Genomic DNA, 23567 nt, shown 5'->3' with positions numbered 1-23567 from the left:
AAATAGTATCCATGGTGCAACAATGGAGCCCTCCATGTTCCCCCTGCATTCTCCACCCCTGATTTTTCCATGTTGAATGGCATGGTCTAAAAGGTGATTGGAAGTGAATTTTGCTGAATGCACTTAGAAGACTCCCCATCATAATGCAAGGCTCCAGATCATAACGACAGCAACCAGTGGAGGCTGTTGCTCCATTTGGGTAAATGGAGCACTGCTCCACCAACCTCAGTCTGCCCCCAGCCAGCCCTCGCCTGTCTGCCTTCTTACTTACAACCAATCCATGGCATGGCCCTGGCTGTAAGATCCTTCTTCCTTAGTCTCATTATTGCCCCTTGCAGAACTCAGCCTGGAGAAGGATGCGTGCTGTTTCGCGTGCCTCCACTTACCGTGGGGAGAGATAATTTAAGAATGCCTTAAGAATATTTAGTTTTAGAACCAAGAATATTTAGTTTTATCCAACAAGTGCCATTATTTCAATGCAGGCGGTGTTTAATGCTACCAGTGCCGGGGGGGGGGGGAGGGAAAAAAATCAAGATACAAGATTAAAATGCATGCTATAAAGGTATTCTGTTCTGAGTTTAAAAGCAGACTCCTCTGGAAATTATGTACAGTACATGAGTTCTACTATTTATACCACAGAACAAGTCTTGAAACTCTGTTCTCAAAACAACTGCCTTTTGCTCAAGATTCTTTTTAAAGCTTTGAATTAAGATACAGTACATAAGGATATTTGCTTGCTTTTGAAGCAGTGCAAGAGGTATGCAACTCCCACAGTCACGGCTGACCACAGACATAGTACTCTAATAGAAATAAGGGCCTAGTGGTCACTGAGGTGGCAGACCTGTTGGCTGCAAGTATGGGGGTCCCATGGCTGAATGTACCTCTGTCTCTGTCAGAGTTGGAAGGAACCTTTTGCTCAGTGCACGGTCTGCCATACAGGTTCCCTGACAGATGTGCATCCGGCCTCTGCTAAAATACCTTTTGTGAAGGAGAGCCCATCAGTTCCTGAGGGAGTCCACTCCATTGCCCAAGAGCGCCTACTGCAAGCACTTCAGAGGGTTTCAGCCATGCCAGGTGCAAACTTTCCATGAGTGGTACAGTCCAGACACAGATTTAACCTCCCGCCCCCATCAATACACACATGAAAACAACACCAGGGACTATTTTGTACCACTGCTATGATCTATAGCAGGGGTAGGGACTCTGTGGCCTGCAAGCTGTTGCTGAACTTGGATCCGCCCCAACCTGCTTGATCAATGACCAGGGATGATGGGTGTAATCCAACATCTGGAGGCTCACAGGGTCCCCATCTCCATGACCTGGACAACTTGCAACACACCATCAATCTATGGCTGTCCTAGAACTGAACATACATGACCTTCCAACATTTTCCTCCCTGTTTGGGGGCAATGAAATTGATAGAGACTATTTCACTGTATATTCCCCATTGGAAGGAGGAAATCTGTAACACGGGGATGGTGGAAGCCACAGCCCCTCTCATTAGACTCCAAATCCCATCATCCAAACCATTGGCCACACTGGCTGGGGCTGATGGGAGTTGGAGTCTAACAATATCTGGACAGAGGTTCCTGAGCTGTGCTATACCCATTTGCTGGGAGAGAGACATTAGTAGGGGTGGGGCAACATGGCTTCTTACATTTCCCTTAAGGTTTCCCTCCTCCTCTGCTGCTAAAAGTAGCAACAGCAACAACTGCAGTAGTGGCAGCCAATCTGCTATTTTACATCGCCACAAAGCTCCAGAGCTAGTTCTGGTAAAGAAAAAAAATGGCAGCTGAAACAAGGAGAAGAAAAAAAAAAAGGTGGGAAAGATTTGGCAAAATGACCCCTTTTTCCAGTGTGGTGATTGGGAAAACAAAGTACTCAGAATCCCTCCATTCCTCCCCCCTTCTGAAAAACTTTGGCTGCCCAATTATAGATAAACCTGTTTTTGGTGACCTTCATTCAGATGGTGTGTGCAGGTGTGGCCAAGAGCAACTGTTGCAGTGGGGTTCTCTCTGTGGCAGGGGTGGGAACCTGTGGTCCTAAAGGTGCATTTAGACTATAACTCCCACCATCCCCAGCTGGCTGGAGCTGATGTGAGCTGGAACCCAATAACTTATGGAGGATCACAGGTGCCCCCTCCCTTTTCTTGCTTTAGGGTCAACACAGTGCAAAAACCAGTTTTGGTATAAATCAGGCATTTAAGGGACCTTCAAGCTTGAGAAAATTAAGAGCACAAGAATGAGACCATAAGCCCAGATACGACAACCCTATTTGGCCTTGGCCAGCACCGTTCATAAGGAGACTTCCCAGTTGACCTCTATAGACTGTGCAACTGCTGTAGATTTGACTCACCACCATTTATCTGCCAACTTAGTTCAGCAGAATTTAGCCTTCAACAGTTGACTTCATTCCCTCCCTGCACAAACTGCAATGGCATTTGAGCTACAGTACAGTGATAGTTTGGTGTTTGCTGAAGAAGTGCTGTTAACATTGCTTTCAAGAAAAGCCCAGATTCATTGGATTTCTTTATGGGAAGGTGAGTGGAAAGAAAAGAAGGTATTTCCATTTCAGGAATTAAGGGATCCCCTCCCCAACCAGAAATCCCAGGTCCATACAGCTTGTCTGAAGACAGCGAAAGAAAATAAATCCTTGCCATACCCTACCCCTCACCCAAAAACCCACCTGTTTTCCAGGGGCCGGTCTATACATTCATTTCAAACATATGATAAATTTCCTGGGACTATACCACTTCAAAATGCAGATAAGGGGATTGTATTTCTTGGCAGAGATGAGCAAGGAACATTCACAAACCCCTTGTCAATGAAAAGCCCAGGGGTCAATGGAGATGGTCCTAGAACAGCTTTTTGAGATATGCTAGTTGTTGTTTTTAAGTGTGTTAAATCTAAGGGCTGCACCCTATGCTGGTCCTCCCCAGAACAGACATATTGAAATCAATGGACACCTTAATTTCAGTGGGGCTACACTGAGGAGAACTTTGGTGGATACAAGCAATTGTGCATTAAATTTGCATCTCTCCTATCTGCACAATGAAGCAGCTCAGTCCTAGGAGGAATATACCACATGTCGTTATTTGTTTTGAATGTGTAGATTAGCTCAGTGTTCCTTAAAATCAATTACAGTAAATTTCTGGTGTTTATTAATGCTAAAGGAAAAGAAGAAGTAAATTTCCTACTTTGGTAGAGCTTGGATTCCCACACCAGCCTTCACCAAATTAGTGCTCTCCAGATGTTTTGAACTACAAAACTCAAGAGCTGAGGTCCAAAACATCTGGGGGGGAAACCAGGTTGGTGAAGGCTGCCCTACACTTCCACCCTCTCAAGGAACATTACACACTTTCTGAGGAAGAACGTTTCATGTGGGACTGAACAGGCCCCTCCCCCCGCAGATTTCGGAAATAGATTTTTAGCTTCTGAGGCTCAGTGATACGTCTCCGATTGAAGTCTGCTCTCGGATGGATTTGGGCACAATGATCTGTCTGCAGGAGGTGGAAAAGGCTGGCCATGTTCGGACCGATTTTTGCCATCAAACTGTCCTTTATGGTTGCCACCGTCTCTTCATCACATTCCAGTAAGCTTCTCACGAGCTTGTTGTAATACCTGTGTTAAGATCAGACAGTTAGTTGTTCATATTTCCTCCCACCAATACAATTAAAGCATTTGTGTGGCATTTCGGACCACACCAAAGAACTTCATATGCATTATTTCACCACCATCACCATATATTACTTATGCCCCGTCTGTCTGGTTGGGTTTCCCCAGTCACTCTGGGTGGCTTTCAACAGGAGATTAAAAATACATTAAAACATCAGTCATTAAAAACTTCCCTAAACAGGGCTGCCTTCAGATGTCTTCTAAACGTCAGATAGTTGTTTATTTCCTTGACATCTGATGGGAGGGTGTTACACAGGGCAGGAGCCATTACCTAGAAGGCCCTTTGCCTGGTTCCCTGTAACTTTGCTCCTTGCAGTGAGAGAACTACTAGAAGGCCGTCGGCACTAGACCTCAGTGTCCAGGCCGAACAATGGGGGTGTAGATGCTCCTTCAGGTATACTGGACCGAGGACATTTGGGGCTTTAAAGGTCAGCACCAACACTTTTAACTGTGCTCCGAAACATGTGCTCCGAAACATACTGGGAACCAATGTAGGCCTTTCAAGACTGGTGTTATGTGGTCTCGGCAGCTGCTCCCAGTCACCAGTCTAGCTGCCGCATAGTTGAAGTTTCTGGGTCACCTTCAAAGGTAGCCCCATGGAGAGCGCATTGCAGTAGTCTAAGCGGGAGACAACCAGAGCATGCAGCACTCTGACGAGACAGTCCACGGGCAGAGAGGGTCTCATTCTGTGTACCAGATGGAGCTGGCAGACAGCTGCCCTGGACACAGAATTGGCCTGCACCTCCAAGGACAGCTGGAAGTCCAAAATGACTCCCAGGCTACGCACCTGGTCCTTCAGGGGTACAGTTACCCCATTCAGGACCAGGGAATCCCCCACACCTGCCTGACCCCTGTCCCCCCAAAACAGTACTGCTGTCTTGTCAGGATTCAACCTCAATCTGTTAGCCACCATCCATCTCCCTGCCACTCACACAGGACCTTCAATAAAACGTTTACAAGCACCCTGCCACAAACTCCAGTATCAGAGCCAGAGCTTTTTTTTCAGCCGGAACTCAGTTCTAACACCTCTCAGGTGGGCACCATTGCCATTATAAGAGAAGAGAGGAGGAGCTCAGGATGAGCTCCAGCCCCTCTTGTTCTAGAAAAACAGCACTGATCAGGGCCTAACTAAGGACTCTCCCACACCTCCGCTTGTCCTGCCACTTCCCTCCCAGAAAACCAACGGTTTACGGCTGAATTGGACCAAATCGTGATCAGTTTTTCTGGGGGTTTGATGTTTCTTCTGATTCAGTGGTAAAGAGTGTTTGTTTTCCAGGGAAAAGTTGCAAGGCAAACACAAAACTGCCCAGACCCATACCTAAGAAGCACGGGACAAGTGGAAAACTGCTTGGGTCCATACACAAGTGTGGCTGAGCCCTCACATCAATATAATTGTGTGGCTTGTAGCCATGTGAGAGGATATTTTATTTTAAATGAATCCTAGATGGAAGGCAATTTTCATTTCAAGCATAAGACACAGAAGGGGGAGCTTTAACCATTTGCACCCCAGACACAACCTTAATGGAAATCCCCTCTCTTTGTGCCGCAATTAGCAACAGAGTTCGCAACTCAGGCTCTCAGCTACTATATGACACTAGCTTCTCAATGCAAAGGTCTCTTGGTTCCTCAAAGGATTCCATCCATTCTCCCGTGCTGCCCAGTTTTCTCAGAGAATGGGCCATTTCTAACATAGCTTCCCATCTGCAGAATGCTCTCATGAGGTGGCCTTTTGCATTCCCTGTGTCCCTGACTAGAACCTAGCTAACTAGGAATGTCTTACATGCAGTTGTCATTGAGATGCAGAGCCAAACTAGACACAACCCCACCCATGCAATTAGCAACCACAGTGCCACCCTCATGTATGCCTTTTTGAGAAGCAATTTCAGGTGCAGGGCACATCAGGACCATGGCATACAGGTGGTGGTGACTGGCCCATTGGGATTAGTAAGGCACAAGGCAGGGAGACCAACAGCTGTTGAAGCCAATGGCAGGTGAAGCTGGAGGCACTAATAGACAGAGCTAACTAATTCTGGCTTTGCCCCCATCCTTCTCCCTGCTGACTTCTGCAAGGGCAAAACACAGACTAAAGGAGGAAGAGGAGGAGGAAGGTGATAGGCTTTGTAGCCCCCTGGGCTGGATGAAAGGCAGGTGGGAGCTGGCTGAGGTTGGTGGGGCAGTGCTCCTTAGAGCAGCTTTGCTCCTTTGCCCCTTGTGAAGTCCTGATTTAGATCTGGTCCCAGATGCCTGCTATCTGCACTCTGCGTGGGAGAAGGGAGGCTCCATGATTATATTTGGCTTTAATGTTGGTATCATTTTTGTAAGTTGGTTTGCAGAAGTTTGTGAAAAGGTGAGCAATAAATACAATAAATGACAAACATGATTTAAGAAAGCTATTGTTGCAGTTGCTAGTTGCATGAATAGGGCAACATCTGGTTTGGTCCATGGCTGAAATACACAGGGGCCAGTTTCCCCAGAGGCAGCCCCATGCATCTGAACGACAGAACCACATTGGTGAAACTAATCTTGGGCATCATCTTTCCTCCCACCAGCTCAACCTCTGTAGACTCCAGCCACTGGGGGGTGGGGGGAACTGCTTCATAGAACTTGTGGAGTCTGCTTCCAAAGAGCCAGACAGTGGAGTTTTAAGAATCTGAACTATTCTGTCCTGCCCTACAATAACTGCTCCAGAAATGCAAGACATCTTTCATTTAGAGAAAGAAGGGTTTCACACATGATACTAAGAACCTCTTTTAAGCATGGAATGAATCAATTCTGAATTAACTAAAAAAAGAAAGTAACTTTTAAATGAAATTAATGCTCTGGTCAATGTGACTTTTTCATTCAGGAAATAAATGCAAGAGAACACTTGAGAGTTCATGCAACTGGTCAATTCAAGAATGCTCTTGCTGCATTTTTGAGCTGAGGAGTGGCTGCTGGAAGCTGAAACAGATGACAGAAGTCCAGATTTTACTCAATCGTAGTCAATAAGAGACTGATGCAGTGCAGTGGTTTAAGAGGACCTTGAGTTTAACACCTTGCTCAGTAGTCACAAGGGATGGGTGAATTTGTCAATTTTGATTTCTCTCAATTCTCCAGTCTAAGTTTACTTCTCCACATTTTCACATCAGTTTTTTTTTAAATTACTAAGTCCTCATGAAAATTTATGCTAATTTATCCTAAAACACATTTTTATATGTAGTTTTGACTAATGTACACATTCTTGCAAGCATTCCCCCCACTATTAATTCACAATCCTAGTATATGGATTTTTGCAAAAGTTGGTTGGAGAACTGAATCTTAAAATGTGTGAATTTTGAAGGATAGCTGTACATATTTTATAGATTCACCTTTAACCATGTACTGAACTGAATTTCTCCTCTGCCCCTCCCATCAAGGCCTGATAAGCACTTTGAGCACCTGAAAGCACCACAGAAATGCTAACAATTAATAGTTATCTGCACCCAATGATTCTTTTGTGCTTTCCTTTGTTCTGTGACCCCCCACAAATGACAGAGTAGTCATATGCATTTAGTCTTGCTATTCCAATGATCCTCTCAGAGAGTGAGAAGATCTATCAAGAATTCAGCATGTGGGGCTTTCCCCCCTGTTATTACTTTTTGCACAGGCAGCTCCAGCATAAACATGGACTTTGAAAGAGGAGTGCATGCCAAGGTGAGAGTTTCATTAGCTGACAGCAGCTTGGAGGCTCTGTCCCTTCTTGTTCCAATGGTCAGGGATGATGGGAGTTGTAGTCCAGCATTATCTGGAAACTATTGTGTTCTCCACCCCTGGAGAAAAATCTCCTAAGCTGGTCCTGGCATTTGGGCACCTTATACTTAAGGCAGGAAATAGTTTAATAAACAAACAAACAAATAAATAAATACTGGTTCTGGGCGTGAATCCAGATTACTGGAATCTACGGTTTCTTTATTCAAGGGTCCAGCATTGTGTTTGGTGAATTTCTTGCATGGGGTTTCAGGCTCATTTCCCAGATGCCATTACTGAAGAGAGAGATTCATCCCCTAGTAAGACTGTGGCAATTTTCTACATACTTTGCTGGCAAAGGACCCTATTCTAAAACCCGATGGCTTGACAGACAAAAGGATTCAACTTCCAAACTGAAAACAGCTTCTCCTGGATTCACTTTCAATAGTCTGAAAAAAGCAAACCACCTTTGACTCCAACAAGCCTTAAAGCAGAGATGGGGAACCTGCAGCCCTCCATATGCTGGTGGACTGCAGCATCCCTCACTCCCAGCCAGTGGCGGAACATTTGTTTTGCACATGAAAGGCCCAGGGCTTGATTCCTGCCATTTTCAGTTAAGAAGGATCAGGTGGCAAATGATGGGAAAGATCTAGATTCATCTTGCCTAAGCTACATAAATTTCCAGGTTGCACAAACCAACTTCATACCTCTCTGCTATGTCAAGATGAAAATGCAGATTTGCTACTCAGTTGCTAGATTTTGTGCTGCCATGATGGATATTTGTTGAAGGATGGTTTGCGCCACAAACGAGGCCCAAAATGCAAGACCTATGCTCCTTCATGCTCCCTTCCTTAACAGTTTGTCCTTGTTTTTATCTTTTAAAGTTATGTATGATATAATCATCTTTTAACTACTAGTTTTTTATCCCTTACCTGTTTAAGACTTATGTGTTCAGTTTATCTGTATGTTTTATCTTATGCTGGTCTGTGACTGAAATAAAGTTTGATACTGATACTTAGAAGACATCTGAAGGCAGCCCTGTATAGGGAAGTTTTTAATGTTTGGTGTCTTACTGTGTTTAAATTTGTTGGAAGTCACCCAGAGTGGCTGGGGCAACCCAGTCAGATGGGTGGGGTATAAATAATAATAGTATTATTGTTGTTGTTAAATTTATATATTGCCCTTCAGTTGAGGATCACAGGGCAGTTTTCAATATGAAGAATGAAAAGCCTAAATTGTGAATATAATTAATATGAGACAGCAAGAGCCATGGTGAAATGAAGATCCACAGTGAGAAAGCTATTTACAACTTCTGAGGGAACATTCTTAGAAGAACTAGAGAACAGGTGATAGGTAGGGAGACAGGACCCTGAATTCCAACACCCAAATGCTCTTGAGCAATAGATAAATTGGACAGAGCAAGAGCTATTCCAGCTGATTATCAAGCTGATTATCAAGCTGATTATCAGCTGATTATCAACAGAAGGATTTGTTTACTTGAAGCAAGCCATAAGACAAAAGACAGCTTTTAGGGGTGGCCAATACCTATATAATGCAATAGCTTTGCAATAACTATATATAATACCTGCATATATAAGACAGGAGTAGGGAGCCTGTGGCCTTCCAGATGGTGTTGATGAAGTTGTCCTACCATCCATGACCTTGCTGGCTGGGGCTGAGGGTCAGTTTGCACTGCAGCTCTAAAAACCAGCTGCAGGCTACCTAGCAATGGGTAATGTGACAGAGCAGATCTAGCCATTAAACAGAGCTCTCCCTAACTTTAGTGGGTGCTCCTGATTGCTCCTTTGCAAACATAGCTTGCATTCCATGAATGTGATAGCCTATTTGACCCTTACTTTCAATTTTTAGAAAATGATTATAATCCCAGACCTATGAATGGCTAAGAACTCTGTAGAGAATGCATGATGAAATTGCCAAAACTAGGGAAAAAAGTTCACATGGTCAACACGACATAGAACCTTTGAACCTTGCAGGTCTTTGCCTGCCTTCATTCATAGCTAGCTAAACCAGAGTGAATTGGTTTGGGCAAGTGTAACCAGTTCTGCCACTTCTATGAATCCCAGAATTTAAGAATTTGTTTACCTCGGTGCAGGACTGAGATGGTTTTTAAAAAGGAAAGAACATCCACTCAATCTTCTCACCGATAATCTACACCTCTAGCTATGCCAATACACTTTACTTATTGGCACACCCTATCAACTCACCTTATGCATGCGCCGCAAACGGAGGGGGTGCATAGCTCAGAGCACCTGCCTTCCATGCAGGAGATCCCAGGTTCAACCCCACCCCAAACGTTCTAAGACAACAAGGCTTAAAACAGCAGTGCTTTGAGGGCAGGAGCTTGAGGTGGAAGAATAGGACACCCCCTACCCCAAATACTTGCCCTTATCACATTTGGGAAGGCAGGTGAAAAATAGAGGTTTACTTCATTTACCGGTACTTACAATTTACAATTTACTTCCATACCACCCGCTGACTTAACACAAGTTCTCTGGGAGATTCATCAGTAACAAGTGAAAACTATAAATATTTCCACAGTACACATCTAAAGCTCTCTCCAACAGACCATTAAGCCTGGAGTCTTATATTACTTAACAGCACTACTGGTTGAGTAGTAGTAGCAGTGGCCCATGCTGTGATCAGCTACTGTTTGAATGACTGCCATGCACTGCAGACAACCCAGAAGTTTCACTGAGTCAATAAAGCACGTGACAGAGGTTTGACAGGTACCACCAGGAGAGATATCACACTGATTCCTTAAACAACTGCCCTGGCTGCCCATCCACTTCTAAGCTCAATTTAAGGTGTTGCTGCTTACTTTTAAAGTCCCAAATAGTTTAGGGCCTGGATACCTGAAGAAGTGCCCCTGCTATAACCAATTGCCTGTGCTTTCTGATCAGCAGGTTTGGTTGATGATGACATGGGACAGAGTCTTCTTCGTGGTTGTTGGACTCTGATTCCAACTCCATCAGCCCTAGCCAGCACAGCCAATGGTCAGGGAAGGTTGGAGTTGTAGGCTAGGAACCTCTAGAACAGCCTTTCTCAACCTTGGGTCCCCAGATGTTTTTGGCCTACAACTCCCATCATCTCTGACCACTGGTCCTGTGAGCAAGGGATCATGGGAGTTGTAGGCCAAAAACATCTGGGGACCAAGGTTGAGAACCACTGCTCCAGAAGGTCATACACTACCCTCCCTTGCCTTACAGCAGGGGGTGGGCTACCTCAGGTCGGGGGGGGGGTGTAGCCTTCTGGACCTCTCTACTGGCCGTTGGAATTCATCCCGGGCCATGCCCCTTATCCCCAGGTCACAGTCCGCACTTGACCTGCCTGACACCCTTCTTGAGTGTTTGTCTGACTGGATTGTGCCCCTGGACTCTGATAAGGCTGATACAGAGGGGTGTGTGACTTCTGTGTGCAGAAACTAGCCTGTTGTACAAGGGTACAAGAATGAATATTAGTTGATCCACCTGCTTTTGCCTGAGAATCTTTTCCGCTCCCATACAGGTGTGTAAGGAACTGACATTGTTGTCATTTCAGCATTAAGTAAACATGTACCTGTGTACCTAGAATAGAAGTGAGCAACTTTGGGCTCTCCAGGTGCTATTGGACTCCAACACACATCAACCCCAACCAGTACATTCAACAGTCAAGGCCCTTCATGTGAAGGGCCAAAGGTTCCCCACTCCTCCCCGAGGACTTTCAAGTTTCTAAATGAGTGACTGTTTCAGACTTCTCTGCTATGTTTAGAGGCCCCTGCTGCCATTTAAGCTTTGCTAATGGCAGTTTTATGCTGCACCCCACCATGATATCAGCAATGATAAAAATAAGGGCTGTAAGTCTTTAAAACAAATAACTTGTGGAGGGAACAAGCCTTTCCCCTTCCTGAAGCAGACAGTACAGTAGAGCGGCCAGGCCTGAAATCATACAAGGCAACAGTTCAGCAAAGAAGGCCTTGCTTGAGATCAAATTGTGAAATAGGAGTCTTTTAAAAACGTTTTAGCCTAGTACACATACCCACATGCCAATCTTTTCTCTCCCATTTCAGATACCATTCAAGACTAACCATGGAAAAGGTGCCCTGACCTTTTAATGACCTCCTGTTTGACTGCAGTGCCATCTAGTTCATGCTTAGCTTCTGTTGGGGATGGCTGAGAAAGCAGGATTGCTTTGGGAAAACTTGTGTCAATTTACTAGCTGGGAAATTCTGTTGGCTTTGTTTCCAGCAGCACGAAGGACTACCCGCCCCCCCTTCAGTCACTTGAGTTCTGCAGGTTGGAAGAGGCCCTGCGGCTTCTTACTCCCCCCACTGCAGAAATTGCTGCCTCCCTAGCTACATTCTCACAATTTTAGCAGGATTAAGACAATCACAGAAAGACCATGAGTTCACAGGAAGTTGCCTTACACCAAGTCAGCAAGACAGCAGTGAAGAGCTGCAGCCATTTCCTTTCAGAATGACAGCCACACTGGTCCATAAAACTCACTGCCATTCACCCTGACTGACAGTATTTCTGAACAGGCACTTTTCGTCACCCTACCTGGATATCCTGGGTGTTGAGTCTGGGGCTTCTGCATTCACAGCAGATGCTCTGCCACTGAACATCCTTCAACTTATTGTGGAACAGCTTTAGTTCATTACTACATTTGCATCTTGCCTTTCCATTCAGGAGCTCCAGTGGTGGACCTGGTCCTCTTTCCACACCAAACTTTATCATCACAATCAACCCAACTTGAACCAGGGTGAGCGCTAGCTTTTGGAGGGTCTATGAGCAATGCACTGACTAGTGAGCCAACCGCTAAAGCAAGTCCACTCTTGCCAGTGGAACCCCTGGCATGTGGCAGATGCCCAGCTATGTTAACCCTCATCCCTGGCCATGTCTTGAACATGCTTTTTCAAGAAGTGTACTCATGTCTTTTATAGTGCACAAACAAGCCTACCTGTTTGAGAAGTGGTTTGGAAGCTGGACGACTTCTGTGATCGCTTCTGGGTTCTTTTTTGCAATGCCGCAGATGTCCAGCTTGCTGTAACATTCCTCCTGCACCTCAGAAATCATTCGCTGGAATGTGGAGCACCTCCGAATGGCAAGGAACACTTTCGAGGTAATGCCGTTTGCAATGCACTTCAAGCTCTCCTTCACAAAGGCTTTACCCTGCCAAATGATTGTTAGGTTGTAAGTGACCAGGTTAAAAGAACAGGAGTATGAATCTATACTGTATACTATGCTTTTGCCACATGTAATTAATGATCCTCAAGTGGGAACCTCAGTTAGCAATGGGCGAACGTTGATTTTAGTTTCTCATTTTTCCAGGTCTCCACATTTCCAGTTCAAGAGGTTTTGTTTTTTTAAGTTCTCATAAAAATTCAGAAGCATTTTAGTGCTAATTTCTCCCTATATATACATATGTCTGTTTTTACAACTATATGCATTTTTGCACATATTGCTATCCTGGAGAACTGCATTGCAAAATTCAGAGAAGTGGTAATTTTAAAATTACAGCAGAGTTTCTGTTTGCATTTTATTTTGGGAAGTAAAAGTTAGGTAGATTTGCCTTTAAATGCAAACTAGACTGAATTTCTCCTCTACCCCTGCCAGTGTGGATGACGCCATTTCAGCATTCTGGACACCCAGCAATGCCTTCTCCCAAGATTCCCCTCCTGCTCTCCTCCCAAATTCACTAGTCCTCCCCCCTTTTTGGTTCGCCCTATATAATTTTTTTAAAAAATGTACTTTTGCCAACTTGTGTTTTTCCCTAAGCCTGCTGTTCATGGGTGGTGCTGTTTTGGCTACTTAAGGAGAATTCAGAAAACCAAATTCACCCTTAGCATGTATACAAAGCTTACTTGGCAACACTGAGGGCTCATGTACACTTCCATTTTCCTCTGGGAAAGCCTGCAGTTTAGCATGGAATCGGAACAAGCAGCAATTGGGTTTCTTTTGTGGGTTGCTGTTTGTTATGATTTAGCACTAAATCGCAGGTTTCCTGGGAGAAAGCAGAAAGGGAAAGGCAAAACCACTCAGACCTATGCCTAGAAAGCCTGGGAGAAGTGGAAAAACTCCCCGACTTGTGCTTTTTAGGGACTAGCAGAAGAGGGGGTGCAGTAGGGTGGGGACGTAACAAGGCATAAGGGGGTGGGGCAGGCTTACACACACTCCGCTGACCCACATGGGGGCCCAGAATTGCAACCCACACACAAATTGGGGATTGCCTGTAAAAAGAAAAGACCACACCATGTAATATACTCACATAGCACATATTATTGACGAGAGAACATTGAAGCAAAATTAGTGTAAGTGGCTTCCTACATTCTGATCTTTTATTAATTTTTTTACCTGCCATTTATCAGCAAGTTCCAGGGTAGGTTACAACAATTTAAAAGTAAATATTAAAAGCAGTTAAAATGGTCATAGGAATAGGATGCATGCTGAGAACACACACCAGCAGGTGTCCAAGGTCAGGGTAAAGCGAAATGCCTTAAGCATACAATGAAAGCTGTATAATGATGGTGCCACACCCATCTCTGTGGGGAGGGAGTTCCACAACTTAGGGGCTGCCACAGAGAAGGCCCTCTCCTGGACTTCACCCCCCCCCCCGTGAATGTCAAGGGTGGAGGAGTTACCAAGAGAGCCCCCCACTTCAGCTGATCATATCACCTGAAAGGAATGAGGCAGTCTCTCCGAAAGTTGGGACCTTTTAAGACTTTAAACACCTCAAGGAAAGGAACTGGCAGCCAAAACAGCTGTTTCAGAATAGGGGCTATTCAAGTTCCAAAGGCATCCCCCTTCAGTAATCTTCAACCCCGCAGATATAGATGCTTTGCATATGAAATCCCATCTGACTGGGATGGCAAGAAAGCCTGCAGCTCTCTAAGCATTGCTAGACTACAGCTCCCATCAGTCCTGACCACTGGCCAAGCTGACTTTTTCTGGGGTGGCGGGTGGCAATGAAATCCAACAATATCTGGTAGGCCATAGTCTCCTGCCATGGTCCCTACTTTAGATCCTCTGCTACTCAGTGATGCTTAAAGCAAAAAATAAATAAATAAAAAATAAATCCACCGTTAGTAAAAAACAAACACACCCACACCCTATAATAATGAACTTTAAAATTTGCCAGTTTGCTGTTCTTATTTACTGGCATCTTAAAATCTCCAGCCTAAGGAAAGCCACTCCACCTTGTCCAATGGTAGGAATGGCCAGGGCTCTACACTTGGTGGGTTAGGTGCCAAGTTTCTACTTCCTAGCCTCCTGGGAAATAGAAGCTGCAAGTCATGTCAGGCTGATCTGGCACTGCACATCTCCCTGCCAGCTCCCACACTAGGAGTGGCTGTGTGAAAAGAACATTTGTTTCCTCTTGAAAGGGAAGCTTGATTCTCCACCCCACAAGACATCCTCTGCCAAGCCTTCACACACAGTGAGTGGAAAATGTACTGTCATAGAACGGACCCCTAGTCCCAACCCACCACTTGAATGTATCCGCTGTGTTAATAATTTTTTTAAAAAACAACAACAACAACTGAATAAACTGTCTCTGGGTACAAGTTATCACATATTTGCAGCAAATAAAGCACCCGACATATCTGCAGCTACTTAAAATATAGGTGCTTAAGGGACAAAGGACAATTCTGAAGCTCTTCATGCAACCAGCAGCTTTGTTGCAGCTCAGTATCATTGATAACTGACCAGCAGTGGCCTTCCAGAACTTCAGGCTGGAGTCTTCCCTAGGTCTACCTGGAGATAACAGGGACTGAACCTTGGACTTTTGGGAAGTTATCTTCCAGTGAGCTACAACCCTTATTTGCTCAAATAGCTGGGACTCCACCAGGCTTAAGAACAAAATGGGCCATATACAAATAAAATTATTTATGTATTCCCAGTAGTGGGCCATGTTGGCTGAGGCCAAGGGAAGTTGACACCAACATCATCTAGAGGGCCAAAGGTTCCACTATCCCTGTTTTAAAGAAAACAAGACACTTCATTTTAAGAGGATACACACATGCATCACAGCAACCAGCATCTTAGAAGAAGCATTTCCTTCTGTGGAATAAGAGAATGCTTCTTTTTAAGATTGCATTTGATATCTGCAGTTGTTGTAAGACAGGGGTTGGGAAGCTCCAGCCCAAAAGCCAATTTAGGCCACTGAGGCCTCCCTGATTGGCCTGTAAGGCTGTCTCAGCCAAGCCAAGTCCACTCTCCATCAGTTGCACTATATGAAACTAGGTGAATTCTGAGAACTTATGTACAATACAATAGTATTAGTTGCAGCAGCGTCTCACCCCGGGCATATGAGTCAAAGAAAGCTGCCTCCTACTCAGACCCCTGGCTCATATAGCTCAATAGCACCTACACCAAGGGGAACCAGTGGCCTTTCAGCTGTTGCTGGGCTACAACTCCCACCATCCCTGAACACTGACTATATTGGATGAGGCTGATAGGAGCTGGAGTCCAACAACATCTGGAGGACCAGCTGTTCTCCACCCACTGATCTGCACTGACTAGCAGAGACTCTCAAGGGTTTCAGACAGGAGACTTTCCTATCTCTAAGTGGAGATGCCTTTTGTAAGGAAAACACTGCACCACCATGGAGCCCTGGCCCTTCTCCCCCTATCCATCAGCAAGGAAGCTGCAAGGGAAAAGGGGTTAAGGCTGATACTGTACCTGAGTGTCAAATTTAGCTGCACTGTAGAGAAAGGATTTGCAGATGTCATACATGCCACCTGTGTCACATGTGGAATTTTCCAGGCAGGCAAAAGCACCACAGCCTACTTGGAGGGCACTATTTAAACACCGCACCACATCCGCTGCAAAAGAGAAGGGGTAGAGAGAAGGAGAGTCCATCTTAATACAGACTTCTGCCATGCCTCATGATTCCATAGCAGCTTTCAACTCAATTGAAGGCATTTGCCAGCAATTGTTAAGTCATTGCTTTCCTCTTGGAGTGTGCATATTCTACACATCACCTTTAACAAGCACCCACAGCTAAGCCACCACACCTCAAATGCATTTCTGCTGCAAGAGTCAGCTTCCAGCACCTTGGAGAGTACATTTTCTGCATCAACCTTTTTTGCGTGTGAAATACACCAGGAGGACACCATCCCAGAAAGTCTTAGTGAATAACTGGACAGTTGAACCACAGGTGACAGGCACTAAACTATGTTCCTGAAGGCACTGTTGCCTATTCATCACAAACACAGTAAGTCAGACATGCTGTATTTGGGGGTCCTCCTGTTCATTTCGGTGAGGTGGATTTCTGCCCTGAAGTCCAGCCCTCATAGCACCACTGGTTTTAGGGACTCCAAACTGGAAAGCATGACTGCCAAGAAAACAAAAGTTTCTGGTGCTTTCATTTTACAAATCAAGCCGAGAAGCCTCCACCCCAGTTATGATGCCACTTTATAAACATTTGATTTGTCACTCCCAAACTGGTACCCTCCAGCTGTCTTGGACTATAAGCCCCAGTCAGCCCACCAGTCAGGGATGATGGAAACTTTAGTTCAGGCTTGGCCAGACTTTGGCCAGATGCTTTGAGACTACAACTACCATCACCCCTAGCTAACAGGTCCAGTGGTCAGGGATGATGGGAATTGTAGTCCCAAAGCATCTGGATGGCCAAGTTTGGCCATGCCTAATGTAGTCCAACCAAGCTGGAAAAGGCTGCATTAGATGAACCTTCCCATCTCACCCTTCCACACTAGTGCCATAGTGAGAATGGTGGAGAGGAGTTTGTGTGTTTGTGTGTGTCACTATTAACATAGCAAAACATTTTTATTGCAACAAGAACCATAGCACAAGCCCACTGTTTGCAGCAATGTAACCCAATTTTACAAAGCAGGAAGAAACAAGCACATAGTTACAGTCCTGCAATGCGACACAGTCTCCAACAAGCAATGGATGTCAGACTTTGGGGCTATTACAACTGCACATTCAAAATGGTTAGTATGTACAGAAACACCCTTCCCAAAGTGCTAGTTTGATATATCAGCTTACAGCCAAATGCACCTAAGAAGCGTCACATTTTATTTTAACAGTTCACAGTTTAGCAGCCATTGCAATGCAAAGACAGACAGGTAGGGAGGAGGGAAAAGACAAAGTTGGGTTGTCATGGCCACTGCAAGACAATTATGGGGTGGATGAGCAGCCAAGTGGCAGTTCATTCCAGCTGAGCTGCTTGAGTAGGTGTCGCTGTCTCACCTCTCCTTGAGAAGCAGCCAGGAAAAGGGGCTGCGTATGATGACAATTCTGAGAAAGGAGGTGCCAAAGGACACTTTGGCCCACGCAGGCTCTCACTCCAATGCAACCATCACAAATCCTTAAGTCAGGAGTGGGGAAATGCCACCCCACAGGCCTAATAAGGCCTTGCCAGGCCTCCTCATTTGCCCAAGCCACACCTACCTGCCCTAGATCTGATGTCATACATGTGGGGTGAGTAAAGACTCAACTGCACCAAAATGGGGTTTGCCAGCACTGCTTACCAGTTGACCACCAGGGCTTAAATAGCACTGTGCCTTTGCCTGCAGTTTGATTTCAACCCCTGCAGTCAAAAATAGATGTCAATGTGACACAATGTGGTTGACAAATAGGTGACCCCACTCCCTGTCAAGCTTGGCATGAAGGGGGTGGGGATACAAGGATCATGCTTACCTGCCTGCCAGATCCCATTCCTTACTCCTTATCATTCTATAATGGCTTGCTTAAGGCCACTCAATGAGTTTTGGGCTGAGTTTATGAACTATGGGCTTCATCAGTTAAAAAGACACATATGACCATTATGCTCACTGAGGGCTTGCATTTGAGTAGACATGAATGGGACTGTTGGCTTCCAACTTCATTCCAATTTTTAAACTCTGATTATGTAGCGTGAGTGTGTTTCTGCATGTATAGGGAAATGGTAATTTCCCATTCCAAGTCAACATACAGACAAGGGAGAGATTATTTGTAGAAAAAGCATTTTTGAATTATTGCTAAAATTCTGGGTGGCAAGTCAGTAAACTTTTCAAGGACAGGAAGCCAAGAGGAGCAGAGGAATACCTAGCATTTTACGGACTAGAGGTGTGGCTGCAATGCATACATAATGGGCATGTTTCTACAGAATGCTTGATTGGAAAAGAGTTTCTGAACACATGCTACAGTGCTGTGCTCTCCCTCTTTTCTTTCTGGGTAGCAATGCATGACTGTGCTAATTTTGGTTTCTCATTTTTCCAACCTTAAGTTCAGTTCTCCACATTTACACATCAGTTAGAAATTAGTCAGTATTTCTTGTGCCAAGTTTCCCTATGCATATTTTAGACATGATTTTGCTTAATAAATTCAGTTTGCAAAGCAATTTCCACCAATATATACATTTATATGCACACTGTATTAGGTACATTCTCATGCACATCACATGCTGGAGAACTGCATTGCAAAATTTGGAGAAGTGCAAATTCTGAAGGATGGCTGTGCTCTAGTTTGAATAATGTTTTGGAAAGTAAGTACTGGGTAACTTTGACTTTATATGTAAACTGAAGTTAATTTCTTCTCCATTTGGGGACTGTTAAGTACTGTCAAATATGTATATCCTGACTGGGGCAACCTGGTTGAATGGACAGGGGGTGTAAGTAATAAATCATCACCCCGCTCTTTATAAAAACCAGGATTACCTCTGAGCAGTGGCGTAGCGTGGGGGGTGCAGGGGGTGCCGGCCGCACCGGGCGCAACATCTGGGGGTTAGGGATAGGGTTAGGGGGCACAAATCCAGGGTTAGGGGGTGCAAATTACTTGCCTTGCCCCGGGTGCTGACAACCCACGCTACGCCACTGCCTCTGAGATGCATAGAAAAATAAAATAAAAACCATCACAGAACCTAAGCCACACCTGATGGCATTCCAACTCTTACAGAACACTACAAGCATTCCAGAATAAAAGAAGGCGCCTTAACTCACCTCCTGAAAGCATGCACCGACACAAAGTCTTGGGCATCACTTGAAGGTAATTCTGGAGGAACTGTGGCCTCATTCCTCACCTTGCCAACAATGGGCTGATGCTCCAAGGGGCCTTTGTCACTAACCTTAATGAGCAAGGGGTTCATGTAGCGAGAGGAGCTACTTTGCATATGTGGGACCCAGACTATCTTGATGTGAATGCTCTCCCCAGAGAAGGACACATGGTGCAATCATTGCTTGCTTTTTGGCACCAGCTGAAACATTTCCTGTATTGCAGGGGGTCCCTTGAGTCCCTTCCAACCCGAAGATTCTATGATTCTTACTTACCCAGGCTTCCAGTTGCTAACTGAGCAGGTAGTGTTATGTTTTCTGACCCTTTAGTGCTCATCTTTTAGTGGGGTGGGAAGGATTTGTCTATTTTTGTTCAGGAGAACTTCCTAATGGATGATGCCCCATTGGACATTTCTACCTGCTTTAAATTAAGTCACCCTTAATGATGCCCCAAACCTCCCATCTAAAACAGCTGTATTATGGTATAAACTTTATAACTTAGCCTAAAGAATCACTACAGAAGGGGGTCAATTTGCACAACTATCCTTTCTGTTCCAAAATTGAACATCCCGTGCTTCTGGTGTGATACACTAAAACAGTTTAAATATAGGAAACTGCAGTCCCTTACATTTAAAAATAGATAATGCATTCTACACTCATTGCGTTGTTTGCTTTCTATGTGGAGGTGTCATGGAATTGGCAGCTGAGTGTTGCAGTGCACAGCTGGAAGAAGCATGGGATGAGTATATACTGTAGAAAGAGGCAAATTACCATTGCCTTAGGATGCTCAGTGGCCAAGAGCAGAGCACCAGCACATCGGCTCATAGCAAGTGCTCACCTTCACCAGCCACGTAGAGAAGCTGTTGAAGCAGCAAGATCTGACACTTCCAAATCATGTTGGATGTTTGAATGGATGCACTGTGAACATGTCCATCTGCTTAAATAAGGACCTAATGGTGCCACCAGGAAAGGACTTTGAAGCAAAAAGGCAGGGCCCCATTTGATGGGATGAGCACAGGGCTTCCTGGCTTGCCACATTTGATAGGGTAAAGGTAAAGGTACCCCTGCCCGTACGGGCCAGTCTTGACAGACTCTGGGGTTGTGCGCCCATCTCACTTAAGAGGCCAGGGGCCAGCGCTGTCCAGAGACACTTCCGGGTCACGTGGCCAGCATGACAAAGCTGCATCTGGCGAGCCAGAGCCGCACACGGAAACGCCGTTTACCTTCCCGCTGGTAAGCGGTCCCTATTTATCTACTTGCACCCGGAGGTGCTTTCGAACTGCTAGGTTGGCAGGCGCTGGGACCGAGCAGCGGGAGCGCACCCCGCCGCAGGGATTCGAACCGCCGACCTTTCGATCGGCAAGCCCTAGGTGCTGAGGCTTTAACCCACAGCGCCACCTGCGTCCCCTGCCACATTTGATAGTAATTATTATTTAAATTCTCATTTGAAGGGGGCCCATAAACCCAGAGTCTAACCTTACCTTATCACTATAAGCATTTTGGACAAATGTTTCTTTATCTTTCAACTCCAGTTTGAAAAGCTGTCACTAATGCAGGCTTTGTAATCCCACTAAGTTGAGTGTAAGGCTCCAGTTAAGATTTTGCAGACAGTCATGGTGGTGAAATGGTTGAAGTGTCAGACTAAGATTGAGGTGACCCCAGCTTTAAATCCCTACTTAGCCATACAACTGACTTAGTGACCTTGGGCTAGTCATTTCTGGGCATAACCTACCGTACAGGGTTGTTGAAGGGGATTAGATGGAATGTACAGGGAGAAAATCATGTAATCCCCTTGAGCTCCTTGATGGAAAATTAGTAGAGTAATGCAGTAAATGTAGTTAAAGCCCAGCAGTTAAGCTCATGGAGGCGAGTAGAGCAGCATAAAGAACTTAGGAAGAGCCGCCAGAGTTTGTGCAAAAGGCTGAACTATTTACCGGTAAATATGTCAGCAGGACAATTTTCTTCCAGAAGCTGGCTGACAAGCCACCAGATTTCTCCCCTGCCTGCAGGTAAATTGGTATAACATTTTTCTCCAAGCTGAATTTCTACTCAGTCATGCAAAGGGAGATCTGTTACTTTTTGCCTGATCATGTTTCATATGTTAGGAATGACATGCAAACCAGGACTTTAAAAAAAATGGGATGCTATTTCGCAGGGAAGCAGAGGATTTTAGACAGTAGTTCTAGAAACCTAGTGAAAAAGCTCGTTAATTTCTAGTCAAGTGTAGCATCTTGCCGTGAGTACCTTTTAAATGAGAACACTGCATGTTTCAATGCTAACTTATATGCAAGGAAAAAGAACTATTTGATAAGACAAAGCTCTCTGCAAACCATCCCTAACTATCCTCAGAAATAAATACCCTGTGTGTGGGGGTGGGGGTTATTATTTGTTACTAAGTTTTGCATTTTTGTGTTTTTATATTGCAAACTGCCCTGTGGTCTTTGGATGAAGAGTGGCATAGAAATTGAATGAATGAATGAATGAATGAATAAAACAACTCATTTTATAACAATATGTTTCCATATATTCAGGTTATAACTTGGCACTTAGCATGTTTAATATGTATTAGGGCTCTTATTGTTTTAGGCACAGTGGAATAACTGAGACCCTTTGTTTCTATAGCAACCAAGTACAAAAGGAAATTGAGCAAATACCCTAGAACTGTGCTGCAGAGTCTTGCAGATCTGAAATAGCAGCCTCTCTTGGCAAGTGTCAAATCAGAGGAGTATAAATGTCTTTATTTTAAATGGGTGCAAGTGATGCCTGCCAGCACTGGAAGCACAAGCAGCAGCCAACAACATAGCCTTTTCAAAAGTGTTTAGCTTTAGGTAAGTCAGCAAAACATATACAGCCCATTTCTCAAATGGAACTAACTTGTTTTAAGACTGTATTGGTAACATGCAACATGAGAATTTCTGATTTGACTGTAGAGCAAGGGAGGATTAAAAGTTAGAAGCCAGAAAGGGAAGGTGTAGATTTTCAGATGTAGGTACTTACATGGGGTACACTGTTCCCAGTACAGCTATTAAGGCTCCATACACACCATCCACTTAAAACACATGTAAAACACATCACCCCCAAAGAATCTTAGGAACTGTAGTTTTCCCTCACAGAGCTACAGTTCCTAGTACCCCGAACAAACTACGGTTCTCAGGATTCTTTTTTCGGGGGGGAGGGCAGGGAGAACGCCTTAAGTATATGGTGCATACACAGCCACACACCATCTTTCTATTTCCAGAGTAGTAGGTTAGCTCTGTTAATCTGCTGCAGCTAACATCACGAAAAGTCTCGGGGCACCTTGAAGACCAGCCAATTTAATTCTAGCAGAAGCTGTTTTGGGGGCGGGGCGCAATTCATCAGAGGCATGAAGTGTTCGCTCGACTGGTGCTTAACTTGGAGATGGGTGAACCATTCTGCTTCAGTTCAGTTCTCCAAGAAGACTGGAGGTCTCCGCTGTGGCTGAAGTGGACGGCGCAGTGTGAACCACCTCGAATACTACCCCGCATTTAGGATCACTACACCAGCTCCTGAAACGAGCGAGCGAGCGCTCTCCTCCCATTCATTCGGCTGTGGAACAGCGGCAGAAAGAGAGAGAGAAGCAGGAGGCATATTAACGCAGCGCGTAAAGTTCTCCTGCGCAAGCTCCCCTCCTGCACACAGCTCCCGGGCAGCGGCTTGCGCAGGAGAACTTCCCGCCTGCGTTTGCGGCCAAAGTGAGCCGCAACAGCTGTCTGCACGGGCTCCTGCCTGCAAAGGAGAAAGAGGGTACCTGAATTTTGCGCGGCCAGCCTGGCCTTCCTGGGGCTGAAGGAGTCATTCTGCTCCACTTCGTAAGTCGCAGCAGCAGCGGCCGCCAGCAGCAGCAGCAGGACCGCCGACTTTCGGAGCATTCTCGGCTAAGTTTCCGCTAAGTTCTCGCTTCGGGCTTCTCTCGCTTTCTGGCCCCCTCTCGAGCTGGAGCGAAGACGCGGAGCCGGACGCAGCAGCGGACGGGGCTTGAGAAAGGAGCAACCGATGGACTGACGCGCCGAGTCCGTCAAAGCCGCTGCTCTCGTCGCCCCTTGGACTCCCCTTCTTCCTCCTCCTCGCTGCAGGTGACCAACCTGGAGTTTTTATAGCCGCCCTGAGAGGTTCCTTCCCCCTCCCCACCCCTACCTCCAAGTTCAAGAGCCAATCAGGAGACGCGGTGGGCAGCCAAT

At 45.4% G+C, this 23567-nt stretch overlaps 1 protein-coding gene and 1 long non-coding RNA gene across 6 annotated transcripts in view; one reads left to right on the top strand and one right to left on the bottom strand.

Annotated features, from left to right (window-relative positions):
* LOC307203973 overlaps window positions 1–23567 on the top strand; it is a 429983-nt gene that overhangs the window by 49419 nt on the left and 356997 nt on the right. The gene's annotated exons all lie outside the window — the stretch shown is intronic.
* On the bottom strand, window positions 899–23420 carry STC1 (stanniocalcin 1). The gene is made up of 4 exons (XM_079955239.1): window positions 23138–23420; window positions 16055–16197; window positions 12336–12547; window positions 899–3620 (listed from the first exon to the last, which is right to left on the bottom strand). Exons 1-4 carry the CDS (start codon window positions 23256–23258, stop codon window positions 3350–3352), a joined length of 747 nt encoding a protein of 248 aa, XP_079811365.1. The 5' UTR covers window positions 23259–23420; the 3' UTR covers window positions 899–3349.

This window comes from Podarcis cretensis (assembly GCF_951804945.1).
Source record: "Podarcis cretensis genome assembly, chromosome: 15".
Lineage (NCBI taxonomy): Eukaryota > Metazoa > Chordata > Lepidosauria > Squamata > Lacertidae > Podarcis > Podarcis cretensis.
The sequence above is the reverse complement of the archived record's forward strand: the minus strand, read 5'-3'. Positions and strand labels throughout refer to the sequence as shown.

Excerpts from the sequence above, each read along its gene's own strand:
- STC1 (XM_079955239.1), bottom strand. The coding sequence starts at position 23,258 with ATGCTCCGAAAGTCGGCGGTCCTGCTGCTGCTGCTGGCGGCCGCTGCT. Across the intron at positions 12,548-16,054 it reads CAGCTAAATTTGACACTCAG|GGTAAAGCCTTTGTGAAGGA; the intron begins GTACAGTATCAG and ends ATCATTTGGCAG. Across the intron at positions 3,621-12,335 it reads CCAAACCACTTCTCAAACAG|GTATTACAACAAGCTCGTGA; the intron begins GTAGGCTTGTTT and ends ATCTTAACACAG.